Below are 26,818 nucleotides of genomic sequence, written 5' to 3'. Positions count from 1 at the left end.
GGAAGGGACACTTTGTATACAGCCACAGGTGCGTACACGTAAAGATGCCCCAGTTAACGCTAATGACGCGTGGAGGGCACGTAACGAGTCACGTGATTGATCTATAGCAGATCATTTTACACGTGACTGATTTGTAGCAGAGCGATTCTGTACAGATTAGTCGTGGACCAAGTATATAGGAACTCGAATGTGGGCTCTCACATTCGTGTTCAACCTGTTTATTAATCTATCGTTTGGATTACACTCAGGCCATATTGTTGACTCGTTACCTATCTTCTGATACTAGAGTATCAACAAGACCCCTTCCCTTCCCTCAGTTGTCTTGCCCGAGAACCAACCCTAACCCTTTAGGACTAGCTACCCTTCTGGATTTAACAACGGGTCACCCATATACTATTCTATTGGCTGGCTGCCAGCGCGCGATACCTCTGAGATATACTACTGCCAGCAGTATATCCATGCTTGTCAGGTAGCCTGGGGTTACCGTGACATTTATCTCTAGTTGTATTATTTCCTACCAATTCCCAACTTGTGTTTCCTATGATCGTAACATTACTACTAGTCGTAATAGAACTCTTATAATTCAATATATATAATTCAAGATAGTAAGTGTGAATTAAATGCGTAGACATGGGTTCTGTGTAAAGTTAATTGATGGAATCGAATTCGGTGCGCATGTTCTCAATGCATTCTGAAAGGACTTAGTCCGCTAAGCAATGCGAGTTAGGTTTGGGTATAAAGATTAGGGAGTTCCGTCTATTGTGCAGCTAGTTCCCAACCACTCGTACTGTTACATAGCCCGCTTGTCCGACGTCTAGCGGCAGCGCAGAAAATCTATGACTGCAAATATACGCAAACACATGAAGCTAAAGAAGAAACCCATGCAATCCATATGCAAGAAAAAGGTACAAAGACAGATCATTACTTTTGGCGTTGTTCCGAAGCCCGCAAAAAGCTTCATGGCTGTCTTGGTATCATGGCTGGCACTCATGCTCCTCGCCCAACACCCTCTATTTCGAGATTTCTACACCACCTGTGGCGCCAAGAGCCTATAAAAGTTAGCCACGTCGAATGATTTCAGGTGGCTTTACATACCTTCTTGATGTCACCGTAGATGGCGAACTGACCAGCGGTGATACCACCAACCATGAAGAGACGGGCGCCGATACCACCAAAGGAGCCACGGAGGCCGAGTTCACCGGCAATCTTGATGAGACGGGTCATGGTGCCCTCTCCAGGGAGACCCTGGGTCTTGTTAATCTTGGAAAGCATAGTGTCGGCAGGCTGCGAGATAATGGCGGCAGCGAATCCGGCGATAAGACCGGAGCCAAGGTTGATGGTAGTCTGCATGCCGCTGGAGGCCTTGCTCTTGTCGACGGACTGGTAGACCATCTCGGAGACCTTCTCGAAAACGACGAACTTGGCCATGGTGTAGGGAACCCTGTATGTGTCAGCGGATCTTTACAAGCCCATAATCGAGGCTACGTACTGCTTGAACAAAATGGGTCCGAAACCAGAGTAAAACGCGCCGACACCTTCCTGCTTCAAGATCTTGGAAAAGCCACCAACAAGGCCGTTGGCGAAGGTGGGCTGGGAGACGAGACGGATACGGGTGGCCTCGAGGGGGCAGAGGGCGACGTCGGCGAAGAACTCGGCGGTAGCGGCCGAAGCGAGGTAGACGGCGGTGCGATTGTTGGAGGCAGTCTCGTAGCCGAACTGGTTAATGCACTGCTGCTTGAAGAACTCATATCCACCGAACTTGAAGGCACCCTGGAGGAAGTAACCAGCGAAGGTAGGACCGACACCAGTCCAGAGAGCGCCGAAACCCTCGTTGGCGAGGATCTGCCTGGCGCTGCCGACTAGGCCCTTGTTGTAGGTCGCGGGGTCGAGCTGGATCCTGGTCTTGACGCTGCGACAATGTTAGCGGTTGGGCCCGCTATCGTGACAGGCAGGCGCGACCGGACGAGTAGCCATTGGTGCTCGCGCGGGCGCGCCATCGGCGCGGAACACGTACACATCGACGGGAGTGAAGCCACCGTGGGTGACAGCGCAGCAGACGGCACCGGCGAAAGCGAATCGCGAGTAAAGGTCGAGACCCTTGGGGTTGGCCGGGTTAGCAGCTGCGGCCGTAGCCTTGATGGCATCGAGCTTGGTGGAGCCGGTGGAGGTGGGGGGAGCCTGGGCAGACATTGTGACGACGGCGGCGAGATGGAGAAGAAAGGACAGAGTGGAGATGGTGGTGTTGATGAGGATTGACGACAACTGACGGATGGAAGCAAGTAGGAAAAGTTGTTAATTGGCCCTAAGCCCAATCAGATCGCGCCCGTGAATTCCCGATATTTCCGACACCCGGCCAACCGCGAGCGAACCATTCACAGGGCGCGCTACTAGCGCGTGCGATTCCGGTACACCATGGCCTCGATTTCCGAGCAACCTCCGTTTTACGTAGCAATCTCTAGCCTGTGATGCTGCGCGGGAAAATAACTCATAAGATGTGCGATCGCTCAGGGTAAACTCCTCGAGATGGGTACGCGCAACTCCCCAAAACTGGCAGGTACCTACGTGGCATCATCACCACAGGAATGACGAATGCGGCTCCGTCTGCATGCGAACCTTATTGCAACTGCAGCGTACAACGGCATATTTCAGTGCCATGAACTTCTCATGCTAATGTACTTAGTGCTCCTCAGACGCGATTCCGTCGTTACCCGCCGCGCTTTCCGTCTCCAACTTGTTCTTTTTCCACACCCATTACTACAGTCTCAGGTTTCTTGACTACATACGAAGTTTCGTCCATACAGTAGGGGTCATCCTCATCGACTCTCGCCAATAGCGTGTCGTGCGCGTAAAAGTTAGCCCTGGCCGCATCCAAGACGCAATGCAACGAATCATCTATTTCATCCATTTGCTTAAACACGCGCTGCGACATGCCTGGTAATTGGAAGCTCTGATTTGTGACCTTCATCATGATATACGGAGTTCTACGATCGTTCCGCCGTCGCTCCAGGACTGCCTTTCGCTCGGCCTTCGGGACATCAAGTCCTGCGAGTTTCATTACTAGACTACTGTTGTCACTGCTTAGGCTGTTCATCTTGCGCAGACGGTCGAGTGCTCTCTTCAACGCATTGTCGATACCAGACACTCGAATCTGCAAAACTTCGTCCATTGCGTCTTTACTCTCAATGCAACTCTGCGCTAAAGCCGAAGCTGATGCCGAGGTTTTTGCAACCTGCAGGCCGTCCATTTCTGTGCTCGGCCAAAAGCTGGAAATCTTCCAGGACCTTGTCGCACAGGCGTGTCCGGGCAATTTTGATAGTAGTTCGGACTTTCTCCGAGGCTTCGTTGCAGCTCTTTTTGTCCAAGTGCTTCATCTCTTTTGGCCAACTCCTGCGCTAGGGCGTCATCTTCTTGGAGCCTCACTCTTCCAACATCTGCCTCAAGTCGCTGCCTTCTCGCGACATGGTCCTCTCCGAGATATAACCTGGAGCGGAATCCCCTGAAAAGCGTTTCGATGGCGCGGCCTCTAACCTCATCATCCAGGTCTGGAATTGCGAAACCCTGATTCGCGATCATGACGATAAGCTGATTGAACACATTCTGACCCTCGAAATGTTCTAATTCGGATCGGTATGCACTCAGGGCTGCCTGCAGAAGCAAGTATTGCTTCTCGAGAAGCGTCATTTGCTGGTGTCCCTTTTCGGCCCTATCAATTAACAGGCATCGTGATTCGAAAGTATCAAGCAGATCTTGCCGCTGTCTATCAAGACCTGGGTGCATTCCAACACTTGCGTTCCATGCTCGAAGTACGACCAGGAGCTCATCATAGGTCTCTTCAGAGCACTGAACATTGTCCGTTCCCGAACCCCCTCTGGGTTCAAGGCGCAGTCTCTCGACCATGTCTTCTTCAGTGAACAGCCGAGGGCCTAACCCTGCTCGTATGTGCTCCATCATGTTCTTGTAATAACTCATTCCTAAGTTCGGTAACGGTATCGTAAGGCCACTTCCATTGTTCGCCTTCCTCAACTCTTTCGCTGTGCTGACTTGTGGCAGATTGTTCCCTTTGGAGTTTGGGAACAACCCTCTCGAATAGAAATTCTGCCTTCCCATCAATGCGGTCTTGCTCCGCCAGATCTCGCCATTGAGAAACTCATACGTTGCATGCAAGATTTCTTCAACCGTGCTCGCGTTTGGAGAGGTGTCGCAATATGATGCTCTGAAGAAGCTGGCGGCCTCGTCTTGCGCTCCCTGGTCAAAGGAATGTCACCAGGATCACATAGCGCGTGGTTAACTTGACTCAACGAAACACGTGGTCTGCGATCGTTATTTGATACGGGGGGTGTCTTTGGCCGATTCCGGTGAAATGTTGCCCGAGGATTGGGAGGCTCATCAAAAGCTGGTAAGGAGTCTTTGAGAAAGGACATCGTCTGCTATAGATAGTGTCGTTGTATCAGGCTTGAGGGTGCGCTGGTCGCCATTTGGCGTGCTTTTTTGATCCCCTAGCCATTGCTGAGAAAGGCTGTGAAGGCTGGCTAGTGTTGCCTTAGGGTGGAAAATGAAGGGCTTCTGGCGATATTTGGGGCTATTGAAGAATGCAAGAGCGACTTCAGTGTGCAGTACGTGACAAGGATACACATGCATGGCTACTTCACCCTCCCAATTCAATCAGAGTTTAGGTGAGGATGTAGACGCCCATCCAAAGGCGTCCAGACCGTTGAACCCCCTGGTGTTCGTCCCGGCTTGCTCGAACGGCTGTTCGGAGGCAATAGTCCGTTCCCCTTTCTAAGATTTGCTCCCAGCGCGACGGGTCTTATCGCAAAATGTGGCGCATTATCAGCACGGTGTATGCGTTCGCTGCAGAGACATGGCTGCGATATCGCACACAGTCGCTGGTTCGAATCAATTGCATAGCCAAACACATAGATTGAAGATACAGAAGCCGTGGCGCTTAGGAGCCTGTGTGGGGCGATGATCGTCGATGTTCTCACAGTTGGCCGTAGCGCCATTGGTCAATGCGTCTCGGTAGCAGGAGCCAGCACCCCAATCAGGCCGTGTTTCGTAGAGATAGCGTCAACTGCACAACTTTCGAGAACAATCGAGCAGCGCAGACAGCACACCACTTCGACATCGCATGGGAGCACATCGGCAGTGCTCTAGGGAACGCAACAACATCACATGCCCGTTGGCCGCGACAAGCTAGAACCGTTCGATTGACCTGCGCGTGACCGAGATCGGGGCTAACTTACTCATTGACCAACCAGGGTCCGGCCAGGTTCTTTTACTCGATATAATCTCTCCTGCCGCATTTTTCAAACTCTGCACGCCTTCACTTTCGGTCAGTCAGAATCCAGCGCCATTGCCCTTTGCTGCTGAGTGTCCATGTCTCTCGTGCAGCATGTCTCTCAACTGGAAGGCCAGGACCGAGAGGAGGCGTTGGTCGACCTCTTCCTTCCACCGCTAGAGCGCGCAGAGTCCGTGGCCCGTTCCGAGCGCCGACTTTCCCTCGGTAGCGGCTTTGACAGCAACAAATCGATACGGCGTCTTGCCAGCTACGACTTCTTGAAGCCACCGGAAGAGACAGTAGAGAATTATGGCGGTGTGACGCAGTACACTGTTTCAACCGCAAAGCGAATTGGTTCGTATAAAATGCCCGAATCCGTCACTACCGAGAACAACGCTGACCCGTGACACAGCCCAGGTAATCACAACAGTGCTCGCCTGTTGGTTCGCAAGTGGCATCGTCTTCGGGTTTGCCGCACTCAAGCCCATTCTGATTCAGGAAGGCGTCTACCAGGACCTATGCACACCAGAAGAGCTGAAAAGAGGCGTGGAAGTATGCTTTGAGCAGGACTTGCGACTCAACTTCTTCTTCTCGCTCGCCTCTACGACCGCGAATCTTTCTGCGCTGCCCGTGGGCGCATTACTTGATCGCTATGGTCCAAGACTATGTTTCCTTCTAGGATGTCTCTGTCTCGCTGCTGGCAGCATTCTTATGAGCCTAGCTTTCCAGATTGATGAATTTGACGGATACACCATCGGTAACTTCTTCCTTGCGCTTGGAGGTAACTTCATCTTTCTGCCTTCTTTTCAGATCGCCAATGCCTTTCCAAAATATGCAGGCACTATTGGTAAGTCAAACTTCATGCACATCTTCATAGGATACTAACATGTACGCAGTTGCATTAGTGACGGGTGCCTTTGATGCTTCAGCGGCCATATTTTTATTTGCACGACTGATTTACGATGCTACCAACCGTGCCTTCAAACCACAGCACTTCTTCCTCGCCTATCTGATCGTGCCTTTCGCAATCCTCCTTGCGCAGCTGACTTTCTTGCCAACTGAGAGCTACAAGACCCCAGGACAGCTGCAGCAGAAACTAGAAAAGGCCGAGGATGTAATGCGAGACGTGCACTCGTCAGACGACGAGCTGTCCGATGATGAGATGTGGAGACGCCGCAAGATGCGAAGCAACCGCCGTAAGAGGCGACAACAGAAGCTCGACAAGCTTGTCGGCTCTCCCGACAGGCGAAGAAGGCTCGAAGAGAGGGAGGAGCATCGACAAGATGCTGCTGGTGTTTGGGGTGCTCTGCACAACAAGCCTCCCAACGAGCAGATGATGACCCCCTGGTTCTACCTTCTGACGCTTCTTACAGTTCTACAGATGATTCGCATGAATTATTTTATTGCCACGGTTAGAGAGCAGTATCTCTACATGCTGGGCTCGATCGAGCTCGCGACGCGCATCAACGAGTTCTTCGACTGGGCCCTGCCTATCGGTGGCGTGATCAGCACACCATTCCTCGGCATTCTGCTTGACAACGTGAGCGTCCCTGGCGTGTTACTTCTTATTCTGGTCATCATCACGATTATTGGCGTTGTAGGTTCGATAGCTACATTGTGGGCAGGCTATCTCAACGTCATCCTATTTGTCGCCCTCCGACCACTCTACTACTCCGCCATGTCAGACTACGCCACCAAGGTCTTTGGCTATGCCACATTTGGCCGCGTCTATGGAACTATCATCTTCTTTTCCGGCGTGATCAATCTGTCCCAAACAGCTATCGCCGCTTTGACAAAGACAGCTTTCGAAGGCAATCCTGTTCCCGTCAATGTTTTCCTGGCTGTTGCTGCATTCATCGTCGGGGTAGCGCTCGTTACATACGTGACGGTGCAGACGTATCGCATGCAGAAAAAGCTGCAGGACGAGGACGCGATGACCGTCACCAACACTGATGTCGGCAGCATAATGGAGAGCTTGCTAGAAGAGGACGAGCCGCAGCAAGGGTATGGCAGCATTGCCCCGCCTCGACAATCTTACGAGTATTAAGGAAGGAATGCATCATGATTCGACAAATTGGTATCCGGCGGCACGGGATTTTTTTTTAATCGGATGTTATTTCCACTCACTTGCGTGTTGGCGACGGAGTCGGTGCACTCCGTGGGTCTCACAGTCTACCATCCATGCTTCTGCGATGTGGACCCATTTTCCGAAGCTTTTAAAACCTGTGGATACCACCCAGACTAGGTTCATTTCAGAGGCGCGTTCAGCGTTGCTGTGAGCGAGGATCTTCTTTTTACTTTGCAGGTATCTTCTGAGCGTTCTGCGAGCATTGCATGGTGAATGTTTCAACGGCAGTCTGTCGAGTTATGCATTAGATATCAATCCGGTTGCTTTCTGGATCGTCAACGATCAATCGACATTTACACTTGAAGAGCAGCGGTAATAGATTTCAGATCCACAGTGAAGCCTGGAATTGTGTGTTAGCCCTCCATGTATATATCTCTAGCCTATCTACGTTTGACCTTTCTATGAGGTAACCATCCATGCGCCAATGACGAGTCAAAAGACCTCCCCTACCCAGCGGTTATTGCTCGTAAATGTTCGAATCGAGATCCACAGGGAATTGATCCCTCCCCTTGGCATCCTTCCTCACCCAGACGCTCACACTGATGCCTGGGCAGGGGAATACTCCGTAGCCCTCGTCATCGATCTCGACCTCAGCCTCTTCCCACCCGAGCACATCTGTCCAAATCTGCCCTTTGTGCATCTCGCCTACCGCCATCTTAATCTCGCCTGGCCCCTCGTTGCTCATCACCACGGCCATTCCCGCGGGGTGATCCCACGTGCCTCTCCTCACCCATCCAATGCAGTTCGGGTCATCATAATAGTCCTCCTGGCTTCCGTATGCGTACAGTTTCCGCGCAAGCACGAGGTCGGCTAGCTTGCCACCGCAGGAAGGCGGCTCCTCGTGGTCGCCCTTCATGCCATACATGTCTCCGTAGAAAACGCAAGGGTAGCCTTGCTCGCGGAACAGGATCAGGCTGTATGCCAACGGCTTGAACCAGCCCTCGACGTGCGTCTCGACCGTCGATCCGGGCTGCGTGTCGTGGTTCATTACAACGGTAACCGCCTTCTCTGGGAACCGCTGCACAAGGGTGTCGTCGAAGACCTTTCGGAGGTCCGCGCCCGTGGACGTGCTGATGGTGCTGAAGTTGTAGACGAGTGGCGCATCGTAAAGGCTGAACTTGTGGTGCATTTCCTCAAGCCAGGGGATTATCTGGTCGACGTTTCCGTTCCAAAACTCTCCGACGATGAAGATGTCGTGTCCGCATTCTTCGCGAAGAACGTTGATCCACTCGTTAGTGAAGCGCTCGCTGAAGTGCTGCACGGCGTCGAGGCGGAACCCGCTGAGCCCGACCTCCTTGGTGATCCAGGGTCCCCAGCGCTTGACGTCCTCGGCGACCTCTGGGTGGCTGTAGTCGATATCTGCGAACATCATGTAGTCTGCATTGCCGTTCTCCTCGTCAACGCTGCGGGACCAGCCCTTGTTGTCGCCCAGAATCTTGTAGATGGCTTTCTTCTCGTTGGCCTGGTTGTAGTCGGTGCCGGAGAAGTGCTCCCAGTGGTACTTCATCTTGGAGTACTTGTCGCCACGGCCGGGGAAGTCGAAGCCTAACCATCCCTCGATCTCGTATGGTTCAGAGACTTCCTTTGTGCGGTCGGCATCGTCCACTTCGACTGCGCGGCATTTTTCAGTCTTGTCCGCACCAGCTTTGTGGTTGAGTACGGCGTCCCAGTGGAGGCCAACACCCTTCTCCTTTGCGAGCTTGCTGAGCTCGAGCAGCTCTTCTTTCGTGCCCCATTTGGTCGCCCGCTTGCCTTTCTGGTCGAACTCGCCTAGGTCGTACAGATCGTAAATGTCGTAGCCGTTGCCCTGGTAAGATGCCGCCTTGCAGCCTGGCGGCAGCCAGAACGCACTGAGGCCAATGGAGGAGAGAGCGGGTAGAACTTTTGTGAGTCGCTTCCAGTGTGCGTGGTCGGCAGGAACATTCCACTCGAAGGCCTGGAAGAGCGTCGCGTTTTCGGGCGTAGGAGTGCGTTCTGCTTGCTGTCAGTTGATGATACGTTTGATCCCTAGGCGCGGATTTTTTACCATCTTCACCCATCTTGCAAGGTAGACTTCGGTCTACTGAATATTAACAATGATTAGAGAAAGAAATGAGATTGTTGAACAAGTGTGGCGCATAGCGCAGCTATAAACATGTCGTGAAGGAAATGTGCTGTCATTCTGAAGCGGTTAGGGCCGTGCGTCCCACGTGCCCGCAAGCAGGTTTATCTCCCGCACTCTGACTGCAGATCCGGTTTGGGGCAGAAGCAGAGACTGAGCGAGGGCTTGCACTTGTTCAACAGTTCCGCGTATGACGTAGGTGGAGATGGTGGGATGTGGGATATGTAGTGGGGCGAAGCGAGCCTACTGTGGTATCAGGCATAAGTAGTGTACATGGCCCGCGCACTGCAGGGATGCAGCTTGGCAGGAGTCAGGTAACGTAAGCCCGGTATTGTCTTGTTTTGTATACGGTTTCTAGTACTTTGTATAACCACCCTCGGCATCTAATACCGCCTGGCACCTAGCTGGCATACTATCAATGAGCTCCCTTAGATCCTGCACTGAAATCGAGTCCCACGCTTCCTGTACAATCTGCCGTAGAGCGTCATATGTAGGCTGCCTCCCACCTTCTTGATCAGGGTAGTGCAGCTCTATATAGTCCTTCATCTTATTCCAAACAGCCTCGATAGGGTTGAGGTCTGGGGAGAAGGCTGGCCAGTAGATAGGATAGATACCTCGCTCATGAAGCTCATTGCGAGTATACGCAGCAGAGTGACCTGGCGCCCCATCCTGCATGAATCTCAAAGTAGGATTCATACGTAACCAGCCATCAACAATAGGAACAATCCTCTCACAGTAGCTCTCCTTATTGATAGTCTTCCATTCTTTCTCCCAGAATAGGCAAGGACCCTTTGTAATGCCTGAAAAGCAGCCCCAAAACATCCACCCACGCTTCCTGCATACCTTTTCAACTATACAGGTATCATTAAGCTCCTCTCTAGGTCTCCTAGTAACCCAGACTTTGCGGTGCCTGCCACCAGTAACCCAGGTTTCATCACTCCAGAGGATACGCCACCATTGTTCAGCGCTCTAGTGGAGGTGCTCCTGGGCCCACGTCGCTCTAATCTGTCGATTTCTCTCAGTTAGGGGAGGTTTCGCATGAGTAACCCGACGTGTATACCCTCTACTGCGTAGAGCAGTCCGTATAGCATATTGTGTGACTTCCCACTCTGCAAAAGGTCCCTCTGTAAGAGCCTGATAGCTCATCTGCCTGGCTGTACGCGAGGACTTGATATAGGCCTCAAGCTCATCAACTTGGGCATCGGTGAGCTTGCGAGGGCGACCAGAACGTTTCTTTGGCGTGACGCGGTTGCTAGCGATCGCGTAGGCGACTTGTCTGCGAGAGAAACCTAATAGGTTGGCGATAAAAGTTTGCGTATGGCCTGCTAGGTGCAGGGTTTGCGCTTGCAGGCGCTCGTCGCGGGAGAGGTATCGATGGCGAGGTGGAGTTGATGGCGGTGACATTGTGTGGGTGGGAGGAGGATGACTTCAGGATGGCAGCGAGGACAAAGGTACACGCGTTTCAGTACGTAATTATAGGTAATTAGATGTATTTTTGTCAATAGAGCGATTATGAGTCATCGCGTGATCATCTTGGCAGCACCCCTGCAGTGCGCGGACCATGTACACTACTTATGCCTGATACCACAGTAGATCGTCTTCAATTCTTCTGTTCTCGGCAAGAGATCTTTTCGACACCGCCATTCTCCCGACAGACCAGTGAGTCTCGAACGTCGCGCCGCTTTTGCCTGACTGTTTTACGTACATCCTTATATACAGAAGCTAATCTCCTTTCGTAAGCATTCGTACTGCTTTCGCTTTCCTTCTATTGTACCTCAAGAACATTTTCAATTGATTCGGTACTGTTCGAGAGCCCAGGGGTAAAGATCAGGTGCCAGTGCAGGATCGGGTACGGGTACAGTTACACGCATCATCTCGCAATCAGGTAGCATCTCGTATTTAGATGTCTTTTTGCAGAGGCGCGCAATTCCAACCTCGGCAGCTTTGCCCCGGGTCTTCCCCGTCTCCTTTTCTTCGTCACTGAGGAAAGACTTGCTTGTTTGAACAAGTCGGTACCAGCAGACCATGTCAGCCAATGTCTAACAGGAAGCGATGATGGGACTCGCCTTGCTTTTCGACCAGCGGGCCAACATCTCGCTGAGAGTGTGCGGATTCTCGAGATCTACGAGGCCTTTGAACTCCTTCAGATGCCTGATGCTTTTGACGGTCAAAGGTATTTGCTCTTCGAACAAATCCCATTCCTCAAGAGGGCCGTGTTATCCATCCCCAACGCTAAGTCGGATCGTCCCGGGGGTTTGGACCCATGCTTCAATTTCATCCGGCATATACAACCTAATATCTTCTTTTGTGAGACATCCAGGATTTCCTCAATGGTGAATAGCTAGTAGAGGGCATCCTGGCTTTTGCACGGGTTAGACACTTTATTAAAGTCTTCCATTCCAGTACCAGTCCCATGGCGCCGGCGTCGAGACAAATGCGTCTGTTTACCCAAGAATCTGCTGTGAGCCCTCTTAGGGTCACCGTAGTGCTTTGGATCACTGGACGGAGCCGGTCCAAGTAGTCCTCTTGGGAGAAGACTGCGAGCTGTTCGAAACACTTTTACATGGTAGAAGTCTTTTATGCAAATTAGCTTGATTGCAGACCGGAACTTGCATCGGCAAATAATAAGAGCCTGGCCCCCCATCCTGATCCCAGCTCTGGTCCCAGGTATAACGGCGATTCGGTATTCACTACGCTCGATGAAGCCTGCGCAGGAAGAATGTTTGCACACCGATTTGCTGTAGGCGCATTCGATGAAGAGATGAACGCGAGGTATGTCGAATCCTAGCTTTTATGTTGCCATGTACCTTTGTAGCTTCATCTTGGCGATTCCAATTTTATCCCGGAGCTCCGTCATGCTAGCTAACTTGGCAGTCATCTTCACCTCCCTGGCAAGGCACGATCGACAAAATCGGTTGTTTGTTGCGGTGGATGCTGTATAAAACGCGCTGAAAAAATTGGGTGTCGTACGTTGAGGTGTAGTTTTTTGCGGCACTGGGGAACGTAGACCAGTATGAGCGAACTACAGGCGGATTTGTCGTGTTGTTGCCATTTGAGTCAGCGTTTGACAGGATGAAGGACTTGAAGAGGGCAGGTGGGACTGTTGCCACATGTACGGGGAGCAAGACCACTGTCAGCCCATATCACTTGTGAAGGCATGAAGGTATGTTTGCATTCGGTTCGAATTAGAAGAGACATTGTTCAAGTAAAATTCTTAGGCTCTGCGACCACCACCTAATGCTCGTGTCTTTATTTTCGTGCCATTATCCGGTGCATCCAATGCAAGCGCAGTCCACATTTGCTAAGGTGAGGTTATATTCTGGAGTTAGCAAGAGGTGGCCAATCAAAAGGACAGCCTTATCCACTTGTATCTGACCCAGTATGATCATACACCGTGTGCTGGTATTGTCCGTGATGTTTGAATACCCTTTCCTCGGGCACATCTGACGTCTTTGTTCCTGACTTCTGCGAACCAAGTGGGTATATATAGGTTGCCTCGAGGATCTGCAACATTGATGAGCCTCTCCAATAGTTCCTCAAGCTCACGGTACTTCGCGCTGCCCTTCTTGGGTATGAACGCTTTCTCGGTAGTGTCGAAGAATCTCACCCTTCGCCCGTGCTTGTTAAGAGCGTGGAAGGCGCGCGGCCACGGCTTCGCCCCAAAGCGCTCAGCGATGAAGGTACTGGATTGCTCACGTCGATACCTTTTAGCTATTGTAGCACGAGGATTGTTCGCTACGAAGCTGACTTATGTGCTCTTCTGGAACCATAATTTGACATTGTCCATGAGCACGAGATGACCTACGCGGAGCATAGTGTAGACGAAGTCCCAGGATCTCAGCGCTATTATCCCCATGTCGTTTAGCTCTCGCGATGCTGGGCGTATGTGGCACGCTAAGAGTCAATTCTCTCAGCTCAAACCAATCTCCGGAACAGGGTCGTTCGGGTAATTATACGGCTCGCATTCTTCCTCCGTGGCCTTTCCTCGCTCTGGGGCAGTGGCCTTGATGAAGGAAGCGAAGCTTTCATCTCTTCTTTTGGACCATTATAACGTGTGGGGGAGTTTACGAAAGAGATTGAACGTTAAACGCAGCTGGAAGCGCATGTCACGAGCGGCACCAGCAGCGGATGACCCATACTTACCGACAGCTCGATATGCAGCGTCAGTCCCGATCCCGATTACCGGATTGAGTAAGCCAATTTGGAAGCCTGTTCAGAGATGATCTTCTTCTCGGACTTCTCGATGCCAGGGGCCTCACGGCAGATTGCTCTCAAAGCATACCAAGCGTTGATTTCGCCATCGGCATCTGCTTTACAGTGGGTCCGGATGTACCAGCGAAAAAAAATGTGCGTTTCTCCAGCCGGTCTTGCACGGCATTGTGGCGGTCGTCTTCGTCGAGTTCGCTAGCGCTAGAGGCCAGCACTTGCTTCTTCGTCTCCATGTCCTTCTTGTTTCCCGTTACGAAGAGCACGTCCGCCCACCGGGAACTAAGCTTGCATTCAATTAGCAAATGAGTCACGAGCTTCAGGGTTAGAGTGCACAGCTTCGTAGAAGCCTATGTAAATTCGTTTGAGGAGTAGTTCTACTTACTGAGTTCGACGATTGAATAAATCTCGATGGCTAATTTAACTTCATGTGCTGGCTGACTGCCCCTGAGGAAGTCTTGATAATCAGGGGCTTAAAGTCTCGCTTCGGCTGCAGAGTCTACGGTCATCCCCTTTATTTCCCTTAGCTCGGAGGCCGACTGGTCGGTTGGAAGGTGGGGTGTCATTCTTCGCGGAGCGCCTGGACGAAGATGTTTGTACCGAGCAGCTCGTCGCAAAGCTCTATAGCTTGGGTATGCCCACCTGCAAAGATATCGTGGGCGGAAGTTGCGAATGGTCGTCCGGTTGGAAGAATGATTGCTTTGCCAGCATCTCGTCGCTTACTGGAATGCTCGTCAACGCTTTCATCGCGCGTCTCCTTCTTCTTTCCTGTTCGGGTAGCCACCGGCATGGCGCTATCTTTTTGTGTGAGCAGGTAGTTTACGGATTTCTTCCCGTTTTGTACAGAACCCGCCTGCTCGTAACAGCTAAGGGTCGAGGAGTGTGCTGCTGTTAAAAAGTTAGCAATGATAGCCTGCCCCGGTAATACGGTAGTACGTTGAGTTGATAGAGCTAAGAAAAAAAAAAAAGAAAAGGTGTATAAAAAAAGGGAAGTAGAGTTCAGGCGTGCGCAGGGTGGTGCAAAAGGTCAGTCATAAAACCATAGAAGCCAAGTGCACTGTTGCGAGACGAAGAGGAGACGTCGATGGACCACAACAATGTAAAGCTGGCTCTCAGCCTTCTACATTGTGCAGCAAACCAATATTCCTATCAACGCCATGTGGCGCATTCATCGGTTCATCTCGTAGGACCGAAAGCTTCAAGACGCCGGATCATACTATATTCACCCACGGGTTCGCGTTGGAAGGCATCCTAATCTGGACATCTTGGTTGGTCGCAGGTCGCGCGCGTTCTCTTTGATAACGAAGACAGGAGAGCTTATCGGCATTGAAGTGAGGCGCACTCTGCTGTTTAAAAAGGAAGCCACAAAGCCCCTCCGTAGCATCAGGGCCCGCAAGATGGTGGTGATATGAAGCGGTACCTGCGCAAAACCCTTGGTGTTGGAGCGTTCGGGCATCGAAGAGTCGCATGTGCTTAAGCATGCAGGCGTGCCTGTCATTTCCGATCTTCCGGGCGTCGGTAACGAGTATGAAGACCATCACCTCATGTCATATGGGTACAAGAGTACCTTTAGTGCCGATGAGACAGGCGATGCTCTCTGTATGGACGCATGGGGGGCATGGAAGATTTCAATAAGCAGAATCATAGGATCCTAGGATGTTACGTAATTGCAGAGTCGAAGGCAGGGGTTTTGTCATGGCTTTTTCAGGAAGCAAACTGCGATTGCAAAACCCCAACGCCTGGCCCGAGCACCCAGCCATAACAGATTCTCCACTTGATAGAGCTACATGGACTTGATAACTCCCAGGAGTGCTCAGGAAGTACAGTGCCAAATCCGGCCAAACGACAGAAGTCGATTCTCCGGGACTAGAATTTAGAGAAGCATGGGACTCGGAGTTCAAAAGTTGATCTGCGAAGTCTCTGGTCGTGCTGAATTTGATCGCTGGGTTAGAACTACTTTCCACTTTCCACTCTGGCACAGCGCGAACGCCACTACCACCGAAAAGGAATCCTGATATGGCAAATGCAAATGGCGACCCCAGCGTCGGAACCACAGCCTTTACAGTCTATCCGTTCTCTCGAGGCTCGATCCATATCACTGGCCCCTCACTCGATGATCCTGCAGACTTTGACACTGGCTTCTTTGGCGGGGGAAAGGGCCATCTTGACGTCACGAAACATGGCGTCGCATATAACAAACACTGCGAGATGATCCGGCGGATGCGCTCTGATCGTGGATATACTGCCTCACATCCACCATTCGCTTCCGACCCACCTGCCGCTTGCGTCGACCTCACCGAAGCGCTCCCGGCTGACGTTCAGGACATCGTGTCCAATGACGACGCGGTGCTGGAAAAGTGGATTCGCGATCATATGGGTAGAGCAATGCATTCGCTGAACGTGTAAGATGCAAGTCAGGGAGAAGAATGGCGTCGTTGATGCGAAGCTTAGGGTGTATGGTGTGTGTGATGTGAAATCTACCGTGATGGGAAACGAATACAAAACTACGCAGCGTGTTTCGGAAGATCTGCCCGGTGCGCTTCTCTATCTATAGCCAGTCTATCGGATTTTCAACCAAAAGAAACTCCGCATTCACTATGTCCAAATCCTGTCATATGTGTCGAAAATTGTTAAGAGTTGGAATACCATAACGTGTGACACGCGCTCAGCTCCGCGTTCGAAATTCTTTCCAAGAATGCCATTCCAAGACTGATGGATCATGAAGTGACCACACCACGCCTACTACGGAAACATCTGCTTTTTCCAGACGAGAAGGTGTCACAACTCATCCTTTACGCGCAGCGTGGCACCAATCCGCGCATCTTAGGCCATAATTCGGGAATTCTGAATGGTTTACTAATCGCATCGTCCTTTCGAAAGCATACACGTGTTAGCGATTTGACTTCTCATATTTAGTCGGTATACTCCTACCATTCCCGCAGCTAGTGCTTGCGCCACTTGTTCACCCCTGGCATTGGCGCTGACTGCTAGGATCGGTAGATGTCTTCGATATTGATAAACATCTGATCGCACATTGCTGGTCAAGTCATGAAAGGAAGTGAGGCGCGACGCTAAACAAGATGTCGATTGGGTCGTTAGCGGGCAGCTGGCAGAAGAGATTGCAAGCATGCCTTCTGACTCTAGGCGCCGGATTTCGCTAGCACAAGTCAACCCGTCCATGACAGGCATTTCGATATCCATCAGAACAATATCGATATCCCATACTGGGGTCGTTCCATTGCCATCTTGATTCTTTTCACCCTGCCAGTGGACACTCTTTTTGAGTAATTCGAGGGCCTCGACTCCATTTCCGGCAACGTAGACAATGCAGCCCGCTTTTTGTAGTTGTTTACTTAGAACCCTTTGGTTGACGAGGTTGTCTTCGACCATGAGGATGTTTAACTTTGCATTCTTCATGCCTTCTTCCGCAGATAGCGCATGTGGAAGCGTCGGTTGTTGAAGCTTGTGGTGTTGGGTATGGTTGGGAGACTCTGGAACTCGCGTGCTGACGTAGAACAGGAAAGTAGAACCGACATCAGCTGTGGACTTGACCCCTACCGAACCTCCCTGAAGCGCTGTGAGCGATTTTGATATGAAAAGACCAAGGCCGGAGCCGCCATATTTGACATGCGTTCGAGGGGTTGCCTGCGTAAACCGGGAGAAAAGCTTTGCTTGCTCGTCATCGGTCATTCCACAACCAGTATCGTCAACTCGGATCCATATAAAGCCTTTGCGCCCCTTCCCCCATTCTTCCTTGTCGCAGATATTGTATTGGGGCTGAATGTCCTTCGCAAAAGTGATACTGCCGTCTTCGATGAAAGTCTGCGTCCATGATCCTCCCAATGTGACTTTGATATTACGAAGCAGACGGTCTTTCGAGAACTTGATCGCGTTGGTGAGAAGATTTATTAAAACCTGGAGCATTCTCGATGGGTCCAGCATCACCCACTCGAAACAATTCAAGCTCTCGTCTTCCTCGAATTCAAGGCTGATCTGCATTTGCGAACACTCGACTTCGAACATTTTCATTGCCCCAGACACTACGGAAGAAGGTTGGACCAGCATGGGACTGATTCGTAAGAGGTTCGAGTCAAGCTTGGAGAGTGTGAGAACGTCATCAATAACCCGCTTCTGATGCAGGCTGCAGGAAACAATTGTCTGAAGATTATCGATGCAGGTAGCGATTTCCTGTTCCACTCTCTGAATTTGTGTTTTGGAGTCTATCGAGTCAAGTTCTTTTGGTATTATGTGCTGCAACGTGGAGATGACGGAGTCCGCACATTGTACAACGGCAGAGAGTGGATTTCGGAGCTCGTGGCTTGTCATGTCGATGAAGTTTTCCTGCTGTCGTTTGGCTTCCAAAGCTTCGTCGATTTGACGGCGTTGGACTTCTTGCAGTTTCTTCTGCCCATTTATGTCAATGGTGTTGCCCGCTATGCTCACAAGGTCCTGATCCTCATTAAACACCGGCACACATGCTGAAAGAACCCATTGCGCGTCATCTTCAGAACCAGGCTTAGCTTTCCATCTCATTTCAAATGTGACACAATTGCCCTGGACTAAGGTGTTCCACGCAGACATAATGAGTGCTTGATCATCTGGATGAGCCAAGTCCATGAAGGAAAATTCCACATGGTCTGGTAAGTCTCTGGGGTGGTTACTAAGTCGATACCATGCGTCATTTGCATGTATGAGCTTCCCATTTGGCAAGTATTCGAACACACCAACGTCAGTCATCTCCATCATGGTCTGCATCGACTCCCAACGGGCAACAACGTTGGATGTGGGGAAACCTCGCAGAGGAATCCGTGGCCTCTTGTTAAGCGTCCACACCGGAAAATCCTTTCGGCTTCTGTGGGGGGTGACCTTGTCTGCTCGGATATCCGCAACAGGGTTATCCGCATCAGTCATACGATTCTGATCAGAATGAGGCTTTTCGACCGCTCTCACAATCTTCCAATTCTTCTTTGCGCCGGCTTTGGTTGCGGTCCAAGTGCGATTAGCAAATGCATGCTGGGGTTCCCAGAGCCGAATTGCTAAAGCCCAAGCACGGAACAGAGTTGCCTCCTTGAAGGAACCTAAGATAGTGTTCTGCAGTGATGCTCGACGGAACGCGTCATTGCAGAAGAGAAGTTCAAACGGGATTGCCTGGTCTGACGTCTTAATAACGAATGTTGGTTGGGATTCCGACTCCAGTGCATCTAAATCGAGCATCCGGTCGTGCGGCGAAGGCGCAGAGGTCATGATGTCCAAGAACGGGAAATTTCATTCAATCGGAACGCGCTTCGAACAGTATAAATCCCGTTCCATGCGTTATGGGGCGGCTCGGCAAGCATCCAGAATGCCACACGACATGTGCTTGGGAAGTGGGCGCGGCAGCAGGCAAGCCGGAAAGAATAGACGCGGTATAAATGGAGAATGGCAACAGCCTCTCTCTACTTCGACGGGTCTTTCCTGACATCTAGACGCCACTTGGCAACGGGCATTAGCGTGCAGCCTCAAGGAGCTGATGCACGGAGGTAACATGCACTCCCGATGTTGGTTACATCACTGCCATTTGACGGATGCGGGTCTCATCTCGGTGCGGCCGACCTGATTGGTTGAGGTTTGCATCACTTTTGTGCGTTCCAGGCGCTGGGTCTCGAATTACAGAATACGCATTTGGCAGGCTCAAGCGTGCGTAAGATGCAACTTTAACAGACTCCGCGGAGCAGCCGAGACATGACAATTTCAGGAGAAGACGTGGTTGGGCGAAAATTGGAATTAGGTCGTTGGGCGACCCACATCCCTCGTTGAACCGAGCCACGTAAGCCAAGATCCCGGCCCCAACCTCATAGTGAATGGCTTCGTCATGTGAGCGAACACCATACGATGGGAGTGGTCCGTGAAAATTCTCGCCTAAGAAACGAAAACGCCTTGGAAGTATGTCTCCACACCCTTCACACCCTCGCCGTCCAGCTCTCCAATGAATCCAACATATTGATCTGGTCTCGTAATAACGACGCAGCCGCGCTCTTGGTCCACGCCATAATTTTTGTAGGCTTCGCCATGTCCTTCGTGGTAGCTTAAATCGTCCACAAACACGCTGTTATAGTCCCAGCCCGTCTTGTCATCGAACGGATGCAAAACCTCCGGGAAATCACGAAGGAGTTCTGTCTCGATTCGCTTGGCCGAATGGCATGTCAGGACATCAATGTCCTTGTGGATGTGAGGCGCAAGGAACGCTGATGCGGTCAGTTTCCCGCAGAAAGCATCCAGGCGATCTTTTTGTGCTGTTGAGAGAACATTGCCAGCAAAGACGACGAGGCGGAAGCGGCCATCGGATTTGAACCACTCCTGGAAGTGCCTGGGGTTGGACTGCGTTAGCTGTGACCTTTCTAGTAAAGGTTTGTTATATAGCCCACATACCATGGTCGAGCGTCGCTTTGATTAAGAACTTTGTAGCTCGGGAAACGCATTCCTAGCTTGATATTCTTCGCCAATTCTTGATTTCCAGCGATTTGCGTTTTGGACGAAGAGACGTCTGTGCCGTCACCCTGTTCAGCTGCATCGCCACCCTTGGCTACGAGCATGCTAGAACCGTAGTCTACCGAAAGCCCAGACGCAAACATGTTTCCCTTCACGAAAGCATCCTTGAACTCAGTCATGCTGACACCTGACTCATCCAGGATATCCTTTGCCGGGCGGCCGGAAAACAAGCGGGAGAACTTGTGATCAAAGTTGATTAGATCTTGGGCGATTCGTCTACGCTCCGACTGGTATGTGCTCAGAATTGATGGCTGCGCTACGCCCTTCACGACTAGAGCAAGCTTCCAACCGAGGTTGTAGGCATCCTGCATCGAAACGTTCATGCCTTGACCGGCTTTCGGAGAGTGAGTGTGCACAGCGTCACCCGCCAAGAAGACTCTGTTTTTGTAGTCGAAGTTGGTACCAACCCGTTGCCCTATCTGGTACGCCGTCCACCAGTCACAGTACTTGTACGTGAGTTGGTATGGCGCTATAATTTTCTGAGCAGCCTTGATGATGGTATCCGGCGTGATCTGAGAGCGATCCGCGCGTCCACTTGCGTCGGGCTTGATCTCCGTGAGTTGAATGTACAATCGAACAAGCTTATTCTCGCGAGGGATGACCATCATAGAACCGGATGAGGCACTGTGGACAGCGCAGCGCTCACGGATATCTGGAAAATCTGTGATGGGAATGATATCTGGCCGTAGTCAATATCTGGCTTCTTGGAAGCAATGCATAGCGTACCCAAAACTCCCCAGATGAAATCCGTGGGCTCGCCTTCTAGTTCAAAGCCAAGTTGCCTTCTAGTCCAACTGTGTGCGCCATCACATCCTACCATGTATTTCGCTTTTACTACCTCCGTGCTCCCGGCATTGGCCCTGCTGTGAGCAATGAGATCATCTGTATCGTCTTCGGCCAAGTTACTCCTGAACAAACCATCTTGGATGGTTTCCCCATTGCTTTGGGCCGGAGTAGCCTCTTCCTCTGTCAGATGCCTCAGCTGCACCTTGAGCGGATACGTTTCTGGGGAGTGGTCGTCGCATAGGTCTTCCGAAATCGACAGAGATTCAGGAAGCACAGCGCGCTCAATACGAAGCGAATCCTTCGAGTGCTTCTTGATATTGTCTAAGAAAAATCTCTCGATGCGCCCTTGATGCAGGACAATCTGAGTGAAACGCGAAAGCCCAACTATGGCATCAGGTACGCGGTCAGACCTCCGGAGAGTGCCATCCTCCCCGGGATTCTGGCCAGATGTAAGCAATAGAGGCGGTCAGAGCCTTTCATACGTACCCACATACACATCTACAGCCAAATTTGTCAGTAACAATGCCTTCTGAGGTCGACTACGTAGTCGATCGGTGATGAGTACTTACCTCCAGCATATGGTTCGCCTCTTTCAAGGCACGATCTGCGAATCCGAAGCTGTCGAAGATTTCAAGACTGCGGCTCTGCAGCCCGTCAGCCTGACCGTTGAATATTTTCGTGCTGCGCTTGTCGACTATCCGGGCGTTTATGCCGCATCGTGCCATCCACGTAGCCAGCATCATACTTTGGTAGATTAGCGATGAACCAAGCGGCATGTTGTACCGTGTGATCTCACCCAGCAGGGCCAGCGCCGACAATCAAGCTGTGCGCAAAATTAGCAGGCAGGTTGTCCTTAATTAATGGTCACTTACACGTCGCATCGCGACTCAGGAAGCTCTTTCACCGTCATGATTGTTAATGGATGTTCTGCTGCCCAATTGTGGCTCGGATGAGACTCTTGTGATTGTGAAACAACTCAAGTAGCTGCTCTTGAATGATCAGATCCTACGAAGGAGACGACGAAGAAGTTACAAGCCGTCACTCGTTCGTAAGCTACGCGCACTCGTGTTGTCGTAGTTGGAAACAAGTCTTACGAAAGTGCAAAAGAACGGCGGTAAGCGTGAACGACACGCAGTGGCAGAACTCCGGTTTTATTCACCTCAGAAATGCAGGCTTCATTCCACGGCAGTGGAAATCGGCCAGGTAGTCTGCAGGCTCTAAGATGCATGGGCGGGCACTGTTGCACGCTGTGAACCCCACATCAGAAGCCGAGCCTCGGATGACCCGCATGGGGTACGCGCTACTCTTTTTCGAAGCCGCTTGGAGCAATTGGAGAGGTGTAACAGAAGGTAGCGCAGGTGAACAGTCAGTAATTCGTAATCCGTCGTGGGGTAGCAAATTAGCTCCAGGGCTCCGATGCGGGGCGATCACTGGGACGGACCCCGCTCCCGATCTAGTGACACTCACATACGCTATGAGAAATCATGATCATTGCCAACAGTTCCCAAGTATAAGCGGTCTGCCTTATTCCGGAGGTCAACAATACTATCATGGATCACCAGGCTCTTTACCTACATGGTAGGTTTTGCCTGCCCTCCCAACAGGCGATGCGTGGCTGTTCAGAATGTCGTCATGATTCGGGCCAGACTCAAATTTCGAAGACATCGGCAAACCTAGAGCGAAAAGTTGAGAATCGTGCTTTCAGATGAGATACAGGCTCGACGATCTGATGGTGTTGAGACTGCTCTCAACATCATTGCCGGACACTCGCGGAGCGCGACCCAAAGGTGGACCCTTCAGTATAAAGAGATCTTCTGGACTTGCATTTAGGTAAGAATCATAGATATATCTAGGTTATCTAGCATAAAACTCAAATCATGTCGACCAAAACATACGAATTCAAGACAGCAGTTGTCACTGGAGGAGGCGGAGGTATTGGAAAAGCGTTGTCGCAACAACTTATCAAGAACGGAAAGACAGTCATCATCGTGGGACGAACAGAGTCAGCACTAGGAGAGTCTGCCAAAGAGATCGGAGCCGCCGCATACTACGTGCTAGATACCGGAGACATACAACAGATTCGCAAACTTGTTGAGAAGCTCACCTCTGAGCACCCTGACGTCGACTGCTTGATTAACAATGCTGGAGTGCAGCGGCTAATTGACGTCAACAAACACGATCCAAGCGAGTTTTTTCAAAAAGCAGATTAGGAGATTGACATCAATATGCGAGGGCCGATACACCTGATCGAGGAATTGCTCAGGCACTTCAAATCAAACCCAATGCGCTCGTTGTCAACGTTTCATAAGTCCTTGGATTCGTGGCTTTCTCTCATCAGCCCAATATATTGCGCGACAAAATCTTGGGTGCATTTCTGGAGCATGAGCTTGCGAGAACAGTTGGAAGGGTCAAGTGTCAACGTAGTGGAGACGCGCCACCTATGGTCGCTACGGATCTTCGCCGTGAGAGGGAGAATCCGGACGATAATAAGGAGAATGCGCCTCAGACAATGACGACAGATGAGTTCGTAGATGAGCTGATGCAGATGTGGATGAAGGGCGAGACGAGGATTGCGGCTGGACCAGGGAATAAGATTGTGAACGCGTGGGAGGAAAGGATGCAGCCCCTGTTCGAAAACATGGCACACTAAGCATGTAACAACTGGGCATTGTACAATAGACATATAATGATGAATGACTGGATATTCCCGAGTCTGATATCTGGCGCATGATATGCAGACGAAAGTGCCTGTAAAAGGTAGGGCGGACTTCCGCGCCCATTTACGAGAGTAATGACAACTGACTTTCCTTCCACATGGGACTTCTTTGCAATGATGTGCAGCGGAAGTGCGTGGTGGTGCACGGACGCAGTTGCCGTTTTGGTGTTTTGGTCTGTTTATCAACACACCCCACCGAGCCAGCAGCGAAGCCACACCCATCCCGTACATAACGAACTTTGAAGCAACATGGCACCGCGCGCCGCTGTAACGAACCTGTCTTTCACCGTTGATTCCGCATCCGAAGACGAATCGATGGACGAATTGAACGCCTTACCAACCCCCGACTCGAATACTGAGAACAAGGCGCCCGGACGCAAACCGCGTGGAAAAGCCGCGCAAATGGCAATTTCCACAGTTGCGACCAAGGCTGCGTCAAAATCAAAGACGGCAACGCGTCGCGTAAGTGGAGATACCGTCCTCACCGCAAAGAAGCAAGGTGCAGCCGTTATGAAGAAGACGAGTGCGCGCGGCGGTCGCAGGGCCATCGCTGAGCTACAACACGAGACCGGCGACGAGACAGAAGAGGTAGACGAGTTCGATACCGAAGAGGACCTTGTCGCGCCGGTAGAGCCCAAGACCGCTAGGAGGGGACGGCCACCCGCGAAAGCAAAAGCGACCGCTGACGACACAACTGTGGAAGAACCAGCGCCGAAGAAAAGGGGCCGAAAAGCCGCAGAGAAGGAACCCGCAGCGAAAAAGCAGACAAAGACAAAGACAGCGACAAAGCCTCGAGCCACAAAGCGCGCCGTGCAAGCTGAAATCAATGCGATCATCCCAGAGACGCAGCCAGAACCTGAACTCGAGCCAATGGACATTGAGCCGTCAATGGAAATCGAAGACGAAGTCGAAGAGGTGCCAGAAAGCATACCGGAACCGCAGAAGCCCGCATCGCGACGCGCCCAGCAAACCTCGAGCACAGCACGACAAACATCGGCTAGCCTCAGACGAGCAGGAAGCGTGTCGGACACAGAGCGCGACCCAATATTGAGGCGCAAGGTTGGCGATCTCTCCAAGAAGCTTGAGGCTATGACGGTCAGGTATGAGAACCTTAAGGAGGCAGCTACGTCAGGGAAAGAGTCCAACTTCGACACGCTCAAGAGGAAGACGGAGCAGACAATCAAAGGTGCGTAAGAATGCTATCTTATAGGATGCTGCTAAGCTTTTATAGGTCAAGATGCCGTAATCAAGGCGCTCAAACAACAGATCACCGAAATGCAGTCACGGACCGCCGAGATTACCGCTTTGAGGAAAGACCTCGCGAAGGCTGAGAAAGAGAACGCTCGCCTTGCGGCAGAAAACCTCAAGACGAGCGAGTCCCTTGCTGCAGCACATAAGGAGAAGGAGACGCTGTCGACGAAGCTTGCAGCCGCACGGTCTACAGTACAACCTGAGGCCAAGAACGTGCCTGGCAGTGCTGTCAAGGCACGTTCAACAGGCGTTGTGCTTCCAGGTCAAATGGAAGCCGCCAAGAAAGCACAATTCCAAGATCAGAAAGTGGAACTCTACAGCGACCTAACCAACCTCTTAGTCATGGGCGTGAAGAAGAACGAGGAAGGCGACGACGTATACGATTGCATACAGACCGGTCGCAATGGAAGTAAGTCGCCCACTACATCGAGTCTAGGATTCCTGCTGACTTTGCGTAGCACTCCATTTTCAATTAACCGTCATGACCGATGGCGATTCGTACCAAGAACATGAATTTGTCTACCAACCCCTGTTGAACGAGCAGCGCGACAGAGAACTCATCGACCTACTACCAGACTACCTCACGGAGGAAATCAGTTTTCCCCGCGCACAAGCACCAAAGTTCTACACAAAGGTCGTAGATTCCATGTCGAAGAGGTTCATTTTGGAGGACGATTAGGAACTTTCTTTGCTTTGACCCCTCTTTTCACGATACATGCCGCTACTGCATATACTCTTATGGGTCGGGTTTGGTCTGTGACTGGTTTGCGTTATGACGGGTTGTCCGTGGCAAGGCGTTCAGGTGCCCGGGGCCGCTAGATACCGCTTCTTTTATTGTTTTGCCTGGGTAGGGTTTGTCATGAATGTTGTAGTTTGAACAGGTACGAAACGTCTTATTCGAAGCGCTGCAGGTCGGAAACTCGCTCAATCTTATGCCAACCGTGAACTCTTCGCATGCTTTTGCAATGGTCAATCACGTGTACACGCCGGTCAACTCTGTGTGTTTACAGCGGATTTATATACAATGGTCAGTTCGGGCAATGCTCGGAGGGCATCGAGCATCGTGTGGCTGCATGGCTTGCGCAAAGCAAATCTCGGAAGAGGATCATCAAGTGCGCGCGAAGGGTGTCGTGTGGAGCGTGTTGGTACAATTGGACTGTATTTACAGTTTTACATGCCCTATCGCACTTCCGTCTATTCGAGCAGTATGCTGCGACCTTCCATCGCACGTCTCTCCTGCTTGTCTGTTCAAGCGCAGGTTGACTCCAATTCTCTTGAGATATCCATGGCTCAATGCTTCGTACCGGTAACCTTCTCTTCAGCCTTCTTTACGAAGTCTCTATGCGGTCGTTAGCCTCAGTCTCCCTACTGCGCGCGTCCCGGTTATGGCAAACCACGGGAATGCGGGTGTCCGTACTTTACGAAGCTCTCCTCCTCCTTGCTCTTCGCGTTGATGGGAGGGGTCGTCTGCTCGGTCTTCTTGCTGCCACCCATGGAGAGGTAGGCGCCGAGGAACGTCGTGCCGAGGGTCGCCATGGCGAGCTGTGATTCCACTTGTCAGCGCCCATCCATCACCGCCATCTCCGTCCCTTCGCGTTCTCTCGCAATCTGCAAAGGCAGCCGTGAAGCTCAGAAGGCGGGCATGGAGCTCCGATGGCGCGAAGAGTAACTGTGTCGAAGATTTGGCAACAGGCGGATGGGGGCAACGTACGACGTGCGATCCGACCTGGCGGCCGGCGATGGTGTACATAGCAACCATGATGGCGGTATTGGGTGTGTAGTCGGCCGGGGAGGGGCAGATGAGGGCTCAATGGATGGTGGGAG

At 51.5% G+C, this 26,818-nt stretch overlaps 12 protein-coding genes across 12 annotated transcripts; 5 read left to right on the top strand and 7 right to left on the bottom strand.

Moving 5' to 3' along the window:
- Positions 1-751: 751 nt before the first annotated feature.
- CC84DRAFT_1166345 (mitochondrial carrier) lies at positions 752-2,241 on the bottom strand. Its single transcript, XM_018178939.1, has 4 exons — positions 2,015-2,241; positions 1,490-1,909; positions 1,096-1,441; positions 752-1,049 (listed from the first exon to the last, which is right to left on the bottom strand). Exons 1-4 carry the CDS (start codon positions 2,188-2,190, stop codon positions 1,011-1,013), a joined length of 981 nt encoding a protein of 326 aa, XP_018034630.1. The 5' UTR covers positions 2,191-2,241; the 3' UTR covers positions 752-1,010.
- Positions 2,242-2,540: 299 nt separating this feature from the next.
- Positions 2,541-3,247, bottom strand: CC84DRAFT_1166343 (uncharacterized protein; the record flags this gene model as incomplete). Its single annotated transcript, XM_018178938.1, has 1 exon — positions 2,541-3,247. One exon carries the CDS (start codon positions 3,242-3,244, stop codon positions 2,705-2,707), a length of 540 nt encoding a protein of 179 aa, XP_018034629.1. The 3' UTR covers positions 2,541-2,704.
- A 1,832-nt stretch (positions 3,248-5,079) lies between these two features.
- CC84DRAFT_1250040 (MFS general substrate transporter) lies at positions 5,080-7,594 on the top strand. Its single transcript, XM_018184298.1, has 3 exons — positions 5,080-5,632; positions 5,691-6,125; positions 6,175-7,594. Exons 1-3 carry the CDS (start codon positions 5,377-5,379, stop codon positions 7,323-7,325), a joined length of 1,842 nt encoding a protein of 613 aa, XP_018034628.1. The 5' UTR covers positions 5,080-5,376; the 3' UTR covers positions 7,326-7,594.
- CC84DRAFT_896047 (glucan 1,4-alpha-maltohexaosidase precursor) lies at positions 7,595-9,901 on the bottom strand. Its single transcript, XM_018187821.1, has 2 exons — positions 9,433-9,901; positions 7,595-9,380 (listed from the first exon to the last, which is right to left on the bottom strand). The coding sequence occupies exons 1-2, from the start codon at positions 9,443-9,445 to the stop codon at positions 7,864-7,866; spliced, it is 1,530 nt and encodes a 509-aa protein (XP_018034627.1). The 5' UTR covers positions 9,446-9,901; the 3' UTR covers positions 7,595-7,863.
- A 575-nt stretch (positions 9,902-10,476) lies between these two features.
- On the bottom strand, positions 10,477-10,911 carry CC84DRAFT_1219462 (uncharacterized protein; the record flags this gene model as incomplete). Its single annotated transcript, XM_018183083.1, has 1 exon — positions 10,477-10,911. One exon carries the CDS (start codon positions 10,909-10,911, stop codon positions 10,477-10,479), a length of 435 nt encoding a protein of 144 aa, XP_018034626.1.
- Positions 10,912-15,729: 4,818 nt separating this feature from the next.
- On the top strand, positions 15,730-16,119 carry CC84DRAFT_1178121 (uncharacterized protein; the record flags this gene model as incomplete). Its single annotated transcript, XM_018180317.1, has 1 exon — positions 15,730-16,119. One exon carries the CDS (start codon positions 15,730-15,732, stop codon positions 16,117-16,119), a length of 390 nt encoding a protein of 129 aa, XP_018034625.1.
- A 346-nt stretch (positions 16,120-16,465) lies between these two features.
- Positions 16,466-19,284, bottom strand: CC84DRAFT_896005 (uncharacterized protein). Its single transcript, XM_018187820.1, has 2 exons — positions 16,645-19,284; positions 16,466-16,583 (listed from the first exon to the last, which is right to left on the bottom strand). The coding sequence occupies exons 1-2, from the start codon at positions 18,955-18,957 to the stop codon at positions 16,506-16,508; spliced, it is 2,391 nt and encodes a 796-aa protein (XP_018034624.1). The 5' UTR covers positions 18,958-19,284; the 3' UTR covers positions 16,466-16,505.
- CC84DRAFT_895961 (uncharacterized protein) lies at positions 19,285-22,093 on the bottom strand. Its single transcript, XM_018187819.1, has 7 exons — positions 21,900-22,093; positions 21,824-21,850; positions 21,597-21,771; positions 21,514-21,525; positions 20,968-21,466; positions 20,122-20,920; positions 19,285-20,059 (listed from the first exon to the last, which is right to left on the bottom strand). Exons 1-7 carry the CDS (start codon positions 21,935-21,937, stop codon positions 19,612-19,614), a joined length of 1,998 nt encoding a protein of 665 aa, XP_018034623.1. The 5' UTR covers positions 21,938-22,093; the 3' UTR covers positions 19,285-19,611.
- Positions 22,094-22,904: 811 nt separating this feature from the next.
- Positions 22,905-23,677, top strand: CC84DRAFT_1197708 (NAD(P)-binding protein; the record flags this gene model as incomplete). The annotated part of the gene is made up of 3 exons (XM_018181538.1): positions 22,905-23,192; positions 23,238-23,447; positions 23,495-23,677. 3 exons carry the CDS (start codon positions 22,905-22,907, stop codon positions 23,675-23,677), a joined length of 681 nt encoding a protein of 226 aa, XP_018034622.1.
- Positions 23,678-23,992: 315 nt separating this feature from the next.
- Positions 23,993-24,418, top strand: CC84DRAFT_1058286 (uncharacterized protein; the record flags this gene model as incomplete). Its single annotated transcript, XM_018173560.1, has 1 exon — positions 23,993-24,418. A coding segment is annotated over one exon (426 nt), but the record flags the coding sequence as incomplete, so codon positions are not given.
- A 213-nt stretch (positions 24,419-24,631) lies between these two features.
- CC84DRAFT_1095539 (uncharacterized protein) lies at positions 24,632-25,673 on the top strand (the record flags this gene model as incomplete). The annotated part of the gene is made up of 3 exons (XM_018174620.1): positions 24,632-24,929; positions 24,975-25,403; positions 25,453-25,673. 3 exons carry the CDS (start codon positions 24,632-24,634, stop codon positions 25,671-25,673), a joined length of 948 nt encoding a protein of 315 aa, XP_018034620.1.
- Positions 25,674-26,168: 495 nt separating this feature from the next.
- On the bottom strand, positions 26,169-26,818 carry CC84DRAFT_1166338 (uncharacterized protein). The gene is made up of 2 exons (XM_018178937.1): positions 26,412-26,818; positions 26,169-26,333 (listed from the first exon to the last, which is right to left on the bottom strand). Exons 1-2 carry the CDS (start codon positions 26,528-26,530, stop codon positions 26,285-26,287), a joined length of 168 nt encoding a protein of 55 aa, XP_018034619.1. The 5' UTR covers positions 26,531-26,818; the 3' UTR covers positions 26,169-26,284.

Source organism: Paraphaeosphaeria sporulosa, assembly GCF_001642045.1.
Source record: "Paraphaeosphaeria sporulosa strain AP3s5-JAC2a unplaced genomic scaffold CC84scaffold_7, whole genome shotgun sequence".
NCBI lineage: Eukaryota > Fungi > Ascomycota > Dothideomycetes > Pleosporales > Didymosphaeriaceae > Paraphaeosphaeria > Paraphaeosphaeria sporulosa.
The sequence above is the reverse complement of the archived record's forward strand: the minus strand, read 5'-3'. Positions and strand labels throughout refer to the sequence as shown.